Source organism: Tachyglossus aculeatus, chromosome 2, assembly GCF_015852505.1.
Source record: "Tachyglossus aculeatus isolate mTacAcu1 chromosome 2, mTacAcu1.pri, whole genome shotgun sequence".
NCBI lineage: Eukaryota > Metazoa > Chordata > Mammalia > Monotremata > Tachyglossidae > Tachyglossus > Tachyglossus aculeatus.
The window spans coordinates 165,270,895-165,280,276 of NC_052067.1; the positions used below are offsets into that span (position 1 = coordinate 165,270,895).

Consider the following 9,382-nt stretch of genomic DNA (forward strand, 5'->3'; position numbering starts at 1 on the left):
GCTGGGGATTCAGAGGTCATGGGTTCTAATCCTGCCTCCACCACTTATCAACTTTGTGACTTTGGGCAAGTCACTTAACTTCTCTGTGCCTCAGTTACCTCATCTGTAAAATGGAGATTAAGACTGTGAGCCCCAAGTGGGACAAACTGATGACCTCATATCTACCCCAGTGCTTAGAACTTTTAGACTTTTAGACTGTGAGCCCACTCTTTTAGACTGTGAGCCCACTGTTGGGTAGGGACTGTCTCTATATGTTGCCAACTTGTACTTCCCAAGGGCTTAGTACAGTGCTCGGCACACAGTAAGCACTCAATAAATATGATTGATTGATTGATTAGAACAGTGCATGGTACATAGTAAGTGCTTCACAAATGCCATCGTCATTATTATTAATCAATCGTATTTATTGAGCGCTTTCTATGTGCAGAGCACTGTACTAAGTGCTTGGGAAGTACAAATTGGCAACATATAGAGACAGTCCCTACCCAACAGTGGGCTCGCATTATTATTATTTCTCTCACTCCTTCTCCCTCCGTCTCTCTCTGTGCCTTTCTCTGTACCTCTCTCTCAGTGCTCTGCACACAGTAAGCGCTCAATAAATACGATTGATTGATTTCACTCTCTCTTTCTGTCACTCTGTCTCTCTGTTCACCCTCTTTCTGTTTTTCTCACTCCCTCTCTCCCTCTGTGTCTGACTCTTTCTCTCACTCTCTCCCTTTGTCTCTCTTTCTCTCACTCTCTTCCTCTCACTCTGACTCTCACTTTCTCATTCATTCATTCAATCATTTATCGCGCACTTACCGTGTGCCGCGCACTGTACCAAGCGCTTAGAAAGTACAATTCAGCAACCGATAGAGACAGTCCCTACCCAACAACAGCCTCGCGGTCTAGAAGCGGGAGACAGACAACAAAACACGTAGAAAGGCATCAATGCCATCAAAATAGATCAATAGAATTATAGATATATACACATCATTAATAAAATAAATATGTACGAAGTGCCGTAGGGCAGGGGAAGTGGGTAGAGCAGAGGGAGGGAGTCAGGGTGATGGGGAGGGGAGGAGAAGCAGAGGAAAAGGGGGGCTCTGTCTGGGAAGGCCTCCTGGAGGAGGTGAGCCCTCAGTAGGGCTTTGAAGGGGGGAAGAGAGCTAGTTTGGCATTTTCTCTCTCTCTCTGCCTCTCCCCTGCAGATGACAGAACAAAGGAAAAACAAGCAGAGACTGGGTTTTCTGGGCTCGGCCCCAGGCCACGCGAACCATCACATGCCAGCCCACTGACGCCGCGCCAGGCCCCGCCGTGACCAGCCTCCATCATCGGCCTCCCCGGCTGGCGGCCCAGCCCTCGGAGACCCGGGGCCCAGCCGGGCCTGACCGGGCCCTCAACGCTCCCCATTATCACCAACTTCAAAACAACCCGTGCCAAGGCCTTCGGTGGTTTCACGCCGAGAACAATTTCCGACTGTTTCTCACGGGCCGGGCAGAACGCAGCCCGGAATGCCGTGGAGGGAAGGGATAGAGGGTGGGGGGGGGGGGGGAGGGTGGTTGTTTTCCAACCTATTTCTTCTGGAAGCTTGAGGGATATTTCTTCTGGAAGCTTGAGGGATTTTGCTCAACCCGGAGGAAGACCGAAAGGAGTGGGGAGAGGTGTGGGAGAAGGGCGGAGGGAGGGGCTGGGGGGGCGAACCCCCATCGTGACACAAACGCAACTCCCTTGTTCTGGATCGGTTTGTGGGGTGTGTGTGTTTGTGTGCACCTGTGTTATTTCCTGGAAGGCCAATTTGCCTCGATTTCCGGTCATTTGATGGCCTTTTTAATGCAAAATCAATCAATCAATCAATCGTATTTATTGAGCGCTTACTGTGTGCAGAGCACTGTACTAAGTGCTTAGCACTGTACTAAGACTCAAAAGACTCACCGACAGTAATAGTGCTAAGGGATGACAACTGTCAAGTGCCAAGTTTCTTTTTTAGGGCATCTGTTAAGTTCTTACTATGGGCCAGGAACTGTACTAAGCGCTGGGGTTGAAACACACTAATCAGATTGGATGCGGTCCCTGTCCCACGAAGGGCTCACGGTCTTAATCTCCGTTTTACAGACGAGGAAAGTGACTTACCCAAGGTCACCCAGCAGACAAGTGGCAGAGATGGGATTAGAACTCAGGTTCTTCTGATGTCCAGGCCTGTGGTCTATACATTAGGCTTCGCTGCTTCTTTACAAGCACGAGAAGCAGTGTACCTTAGTGGAAAGAGCCCGGGCTTGGGAGTCAGAGGTTGTGGATTCTAATCCTGGCTCTGCCACTTGTCATCTGTGTGACTTTGGGCAAGTCACTTAATTTATCTGTGCCTCAGATCCATCGTCTGTAAAATGGGGATTAAGACGGTAAACCCCACGTGGGATAACCTGATTACCTTGTATCTATGCCAGCACTTAGAACAGTGTTTGGCACATAGTAAGCGCTTAATAAATGCCATTATTATTATTATTATTATTAAGAGATAAAAAAGAACAGACCAAGTTAAGAGACTAAAATCGAGAGTTGCCAAGGAATATGTTAATGCTTTGGGATTTTAGCTGTCACTGAGCAATTTTCTTATTTATAAATGGGACACAATGGATTTACGGCATTGGGGATTAATGCTTTTGGGTCTTATGCATATAACACTGATGGCATCACTGCAATTGATTTCTCTATCTTGGATTCAGGTGTCCCTTATTAATATGGTTTGCAAATGGAGATTTTACATACTGCGTTGTCCAGACGTGTTCCAGAGTCATTTATATTCTGAGATTTTAAGAGGTAGTTCAGAGAGAAAGCAGACAGTAAGCCCCATGGACTGATTTTTAAATAATGTTTGCGATTAAAGCTCATATTGAGATTAAAAAATTTAAAAAAACATAAAAATGGAAGTCTTTCAGGGTTTACCCTAGCGGCATCTATCCAGTAGAAGCTATTCGATCTACATGCTGTCATGAACAAAATAAACGGACACTTTTATTTGTGCTCTTCCTAAAATCACGTGGGATTGAAAGGTCAACAAGTTTGTGAAAAATTCTGTGAAAATTGTATCTTGTAATTCCAATGGAAAGCTGTCAACGATAGATCTTGAAGCTGCTTTCAAGTCACTGAGTCCCTTTCCCCAAATGGAGGTATTTTTTTCTGTTGAAATATGTAGGCCAAATCAGAGGTAATTAGGAAAGCAAAGCAAGGACGTGTTTTCTTTTTCTTTGCCCCGCTGTTTGGGAAGCTGTTCTCGAAAGATCATTTGTTTCGCCTGTCAGAGAAAGAGGCATGGAATAAAAAAAATTTAAACATCGCTTGTGGGATCGGAGCAGTGTCTAATAATAATAATGACGATTGTGGTATTTGTTAAGAGCTTACCATGGGCCAGGCGCTCTACTAATCACTGGGGTGGATTCAAGCAAATCAGGTTGGACACGGTTCCTGTCCCACATGGGGCTCACATTCTCAATCCCCGCTTTTTATAGATGAGATTACTGAGGCCCAGAGAAGTGAAGTGACTTACCCGAGGTCACACAGCAGACAGGTGGCAGAGCTGGGGAACTTTCTGTCATTGCACAATTCCTTCCTTACCTCTCTGGCCTTGGGAACCTGTTGTCAAACTCTACGTTGTCAAATACAGTCATTCATTCATTCAATCGTATTTATTGAGCGCTTACTGTGTGTAGAGCACTGTACTAAGCGCTTGGGAAGTATAAATTGGCAACATATAGAGACGGTCCCTACCCAACAATGGGCTCACAGTCTAGAAGGGGGAGACAGACAACACAACAAAACATGTAGACGAGTCAAAGTCGTCAGAACAAATAGAATCAAAACTAAATGCACATCGTTAACAAAATAAATAGAATAGTAAATATGTACAAGTAAAATAAATAGAGGAATAAATCTCTACAAATATATATACACAAGTTCTGTGGGGAGGGGAAGGAGGTAGGGTGGGGGGGATGGGGAGGAGGAGGGGAAAAAGGGGACTCAGTCTGGGAAGGCCTCTTGGAGGAGGTGAGCTCTCAGTAGGGCTTTGAAGGGAGGAAGAGAGCTAGCTTGGCGGATGTGCGGAGGGAGGGCATTCCAGGCCAGCGGGAGGATGTGGGCCGGGGGTCGACGGCGGGACAGGTGAGAACGAGGTCCCAAGCGCTTAGTTCAGTACTCCTCACCAAGTAAGTGCTCAATACATGGCACTGATTAATGGATTGATAGTGCTCAGTCTGGTGACAGAGGCCCATGTGTGCTAAATGGGGTAGAGATTCTCTCTCTGTCAATCAATCGATCATATTAATTGATCACTTACTGTGTGCAGAGTACTGTGCACTTGTACTGTGCAGAGTACTTTGCCAATTTGTACTTCCCAAGCACTTAGTACAGTGCTCTGCACACAGTAAGTGCTCAATAAATACAATTGAATGAATGAATGAATGAATGAATACTGTATTAAGCACTTGGGAGAGTACGCTATTACTATGGAACAGACACAAGAAGCCACATGACCAGTGGAAAGAGTACGGACCTGGGTTCTAATCTCCGCTCTGCCAATTGCTTGCTGTTCGACCTCGGGCAGGTCACTTAACTTCTCTGTGCCTCAGTTCTCCTGTCTTCCTACTTAGATGCTGAGCCCCATGCAGGACAGGGACTGTGCCCAACCTAACTGACTTGTAACTACCCCAGCACTTAGATCAGCATTTGACACATAGTTTGCACTTAACAAATACCATAAAACAGGCCAACAACCAAAACATTCCCTGCTCAAAAGGAGTTTTAAATCTAGGGGGGAGACACAATCCAGGTTTCAGTCTTCCCATGGGCAACTTGGTCTTGGGACCGAAGGACAATGAGCGTCTCAGCAGGTTTTCTCACTCCCAGAGTCTGGCACATATTAAGCACTTAACAAATGCCACAATTATTATTATTATTGAGACAGGCATTAATATAAATAAATAAATTATGGATATATGCATAAGTGCTATGGGGCTGGGCGTAGGGATGACTAAAGGGAGCAAGTCAGGGAGACTCAAGGGAGTGGAGGAAAAGGAAACGAGGGCTTAGTCAGGGAAGGCTTCTTGGAGGAGATGGGCCTTCGGTAAGGGTTTGAAGGAGGGGAGAGGAATTGTCTTGTCAGATTTAATAGTAATAATAATAATAATTTTGGTATTTGTTAAGTGCTTACTAAGTGCAAAGCACTGTTTTATGCGCTGGGGGGATACAAGGTGATCAGGTTGTCCCACGTGGGGCTCACAGTCTTCATCCCCATTTTCAGATGAGGGAACTGAGGCACAGAGAAATTAAGTGACTTGCCCAAAGTCACACAGCTGACAAGTGGAGGAGCCGGGATTGGAACCCATGACCTCTGACTCCAAAATCCGGGTTCTTTCCACTGAGCCACGCTGCTTCTCTTAAGGAGGGAGGGTGTTCCTGGCCAGAGGCAGGATGTGGGTGAGAGGTCGTCAGTGAGATAGACGTGATGAGAAGGTTGGTATTAGAGGAGCGAAATGTACGGGCTGAGTCTGATGACTCTTCCATCAGACAGGCTGAAGGCTGAGGAGAGACATAAATGACATTATTATAATTGTTATTATGGTATTTTTTATGTGCTTACTATGTATAAGCCCTGTTCTGAGCCCTGAGATAAACATGAGCTAATCAGGTCAGACACAGTCCCTATCCCACATGGGGCTCACAGTCTATGTAGGAGGAAGAGCAGGTCTTGAACCCCCATTTTACGGGTCAGGAGACTGAGACAGAGAGAATAATAATAATAATAAAGGTATTCGTTAAGTGCTTACTATGTGCCAGGCACTATACTAAGCACTGGGATGGATACAAGCAAATCGGGTTAGATTCAGTCCCTGTCCCACATAGGGCTTCCAGTCTTAATCCCCATTTTACAGATGAGGTAATAATAATAATAATAATTTTGGTATTTGTTAAATGCTTACTAAGTGCCGAGCACTCTTCTATGTGCTGCGGTAAATGCAAGGTAATCGGATTGTCCCACGTGGGGCTCACAGTCTCAATCCCCATTTTACAGATGAGGTAACTGAGACACAGAGAACTTAAGTGATTTGCCCAAGGTCACACAGCAGACAAGTGGCAAAACCAGGATTAAAACCCAGGACCACTAAGCCATGCTGCTCCTGGAGGTAACTGAGGCACAGAGAAGTGAAATGACTTGCCCAAGACCACACAGCAGACAATTGGCAGAGCAGTGATTAGAACCCATGACCTAGAAGTTAAGTGACTTAACTTCGTAATGTAGGTGAAATTAAGTGATTTGCCCAAGGACGCAGCAGGCAACGGGTGGAGCTGGGATTAAAACCCAAGTTCTCTGATTCCCAAGCCCGTGCTCTTTCCCCTAGGCCACACTGCTTCCCTGACTTCATTAAGATCACAAAGGATCTGAGCAGGTTGAAACTTGAAATTATTGATTACCTCATCCCAATACAATGGGAAGAGGGGTTGAAATTGAACGTGGTTGAATTAAAACTGACCAGAGGAATCAATCAATTGTATTTATTGGGTGCTTACTGTGTGCTGAATAATGTACCAAGCACTCGGGATAGTGTAGTAAAATAGAGTTGGGAGACGTTTCCTGCTTACAATCTACATGAAGCACTCTTTCTTACAGTGGGAGGTGAATTCATAGAACTTGTTGCCAGAGGAATGAAAATACCGGTAGGCTGAACAAAGGAATGATTAAATTCAATCAATAAGTCATGAGGAGTATTCATTCATTCAGTCATATTTTCATTCATTCATTCAATCGTATTTATTGAGCGCTTACTGTGTGTAGAGCACTGTACTAAGCGCTTGGGAAGTACAAGTTGGCACCATATAGAGACGGTCCCTACCCAACAGTGGGCTCGCAGTCTAGAAGGGGGAGACAGACAACAAAACAAAACATATTAACAAAATAAAATAAATGGAATAAATATGTACAAATAAAATAAATAGAGTAATAAATATGTACAAACATACATACATATATACAGGTGCTGTGGGGAGGGGAAGGAGGTAAGGCGGGAGGATGGGGAGGGGGAGAGGAAGGAGGGGGCTCAGTCTGGGATTTATTGTGCATTGTACCTCCCAAACGCTTAGTACAGTGCTCAGCACACAGTAAGCGCTCAATAAATACGATTGAATGAATGAATGAATTTACTGTGTGAGAGCTTGGAAAGTAAAATTCAGCAATAAAGAGAGACAATCCCTGCCCACACTGGGCTCACAGTCTAAAAAGTGGGAGACAGAGATCAAAACAAGTAAACAGGCATCAATATAAATAAATAGAATTATAGATATATACGTCAAAACAAGTAAACAGGTATCAAAATAAATAGAATTGTAATATGTATATATATATACCTAAGTGTTGTGGCGGGGGAGCGAGGTAGAGCAAAGGGAGAGAGTTGGGGCGACATGGAGGGCAGGGAGAGCTGAGGAAAAGGGGGGCTTACTCTGGGAAGGCCTCTTGGAGGAGGTGAGCCTTCAGTAGGGCTTTGAAGAGTGGAAGTGTGATTGTTCGGTGGATTTGAGGAGGGAGGGCATTCCAGGCCTGAGGTAGGACCTGCGCCGGTGGTCGAGTGTGGAACAGGGGAGAAGGAGACACAGTGAGAAGGATAGTGGCACCAGAGGAGCAGAGTTTGCCTGCTGGGATGTAGGAGGAGAGAAGGGAGGTGACTAACGGGGGCAAGCGGATGGACAGCTTTGAAGCCAATAGTAAGGAGTTTTCCTATCCCGTCTGGACTCCTGCATCAGCCTTCTCTCTGATCTCCCATCCTCATGTCTCTCCCCAATTCAATCCATACTTCACGCTGCTGCCCGGATTGTCTTTCTCCAGAAACGCTCTGGGCATGTTACTCCCCTCCTCAAAAATCTCCAGTGGCTACCAATCGATTTGTGCATCAGGCAGAAACTCCTCACCCTGGGCTTCAAGGCTGTCCATCACCTCGCCCCCTCCTACCTCACCTCCCTTCTCTCCTTCTCCAGCCCAGCCTGCACCCTCCGCTCCTCTGCTGCTAATCTCCTCACCGTGCCTCGTTCTTGCCTGTCCCGCCATCGACCCCCAGCCCACGTCATCCCCCGGGCCTGGAATGCCCCCAATCCCTCTGCCCATCTGCCAAGCTCGCTCTCTTCCTCCCTTCAAGGCCCTACTGAGAGCTCACCTCCTCCAGGAGGCCTTCCCAAACTGAGCCCCTTCCTTCCTCTCCCCCTCTCCATCCCCCCATCTTACCTCCTTCCCTTCCCCGCAGCACCTGTATATATGTATATATGTTTGTACATATTTATTACTCTATTTATTTATTTATTTATTTTACTTGTACATACCTATTCTATTTATTTTATTTTGATAGTATGTTTGGTTTTGTTCTCTGTCTCCCCCTTTTAGACTGTGAGCCCACTGTTGGGTAGGGACTGTCTCTATATGTTGCCAACTTGTACTTCCCAAGCGCTTAGTACAGTGCTCTGCACACAGTAAGTGCTCAATAAATACGATTGATGATGATGATGATGATGATGATGATGAGTTTTCGCTTGATACGGAGGTTGATAGGCAACCACAGGAAATTTTTGAGGAGTGGGAGTGACAGACCCAGAGCGTTTCTGTAGAAAGATAATCCGGGCAGCAGAGTTAAGTATGGCCTGAAGTGGGGAGAGACAGGAGGTTGGGAGGTCAGAAAGGAGGCTGATGCAGTGATCCAGTTGGGATAGGGTGAATGATTCAACTAACATGGTGGCGGTTTGGATGGAGAGGAAAGTGTTTATTGAATCCTTATTCTTTCCAGAGAAGCATGGCGTAGTGGATAAAGCACGGGGCTGGGAGTCAGAAGGTCACAGGTTCTAATCCCGGCTCGGCCACTTCTTTGTTGTGTGACCCTGGGCAAGTCACTTCACTTCTCTGGGCCTCAGTTACCTCGTCTGTGAAAAAAGGATTAAGACTGTGAGCCCCATGTGGGACAGGGACTGTGCCCAACCTGATTTGCTTGTATCCACTCCAGCCCTTAGTACAGTGCTTGACATATATTAAGCACTTAACAAATAGCATAATTATCATTAGTAAGCGCTTGGGAGAGTACAATAGAGTTATGATCTAGTTTACAACCAAGTTGGGAAGAAAGGAATTACAGGTAGGGGAAGCTTCTAGATCCTACCTCCTGTTTCTTCCAACTCCAGGCCATACTTTACTCAGCTGCCCAGATCATATTTCTACAAAACTGTTCAGTCCATGTTTCCCTACTTCTCAAGAACCTCCAGTTGCTGTCCATCCTCCTCTGCTCCAAACAGAAACTCCTTGCGTTTGGGCTTTAAAGCACTCAATCAGTTCACACCCTCCTACCTTACCTCCCTGCTTTCCTACTATACCACAGACCAC

At 45.9% G+C, this 9,382-nt stretch overlaps 1 protein-coding gene across 2 annotated transcripts in view; it reads left to right on the plus strand.

Annotated features, from left to right (window-relative positions):
* Window positions 1-1,478, plus strand: part of ITPR2 (inositol 1,4,5-trisphosphate receptor type 2) — a 616,651-nt gene extending 615,173 nt beyond the window's left edge. For both annotated transcript variants that reach the window (XM_038760705.1, XM_038760713.1), the window contains one exon: window positions 1,191-1,478. In XM_038760705.1, coding sequence (XP_038616633.1) covers window positions 1,191-1,277 — 87 coding nt within the window. In that variant the 3' untranslated portion in view covers window positions 1,278-1,478. The remainder of the gene's footprint in view (window positions 1-1,190) is intronic.
* Window positions 1,479-9,382: the final 7,904 nt, after the last annotated feature.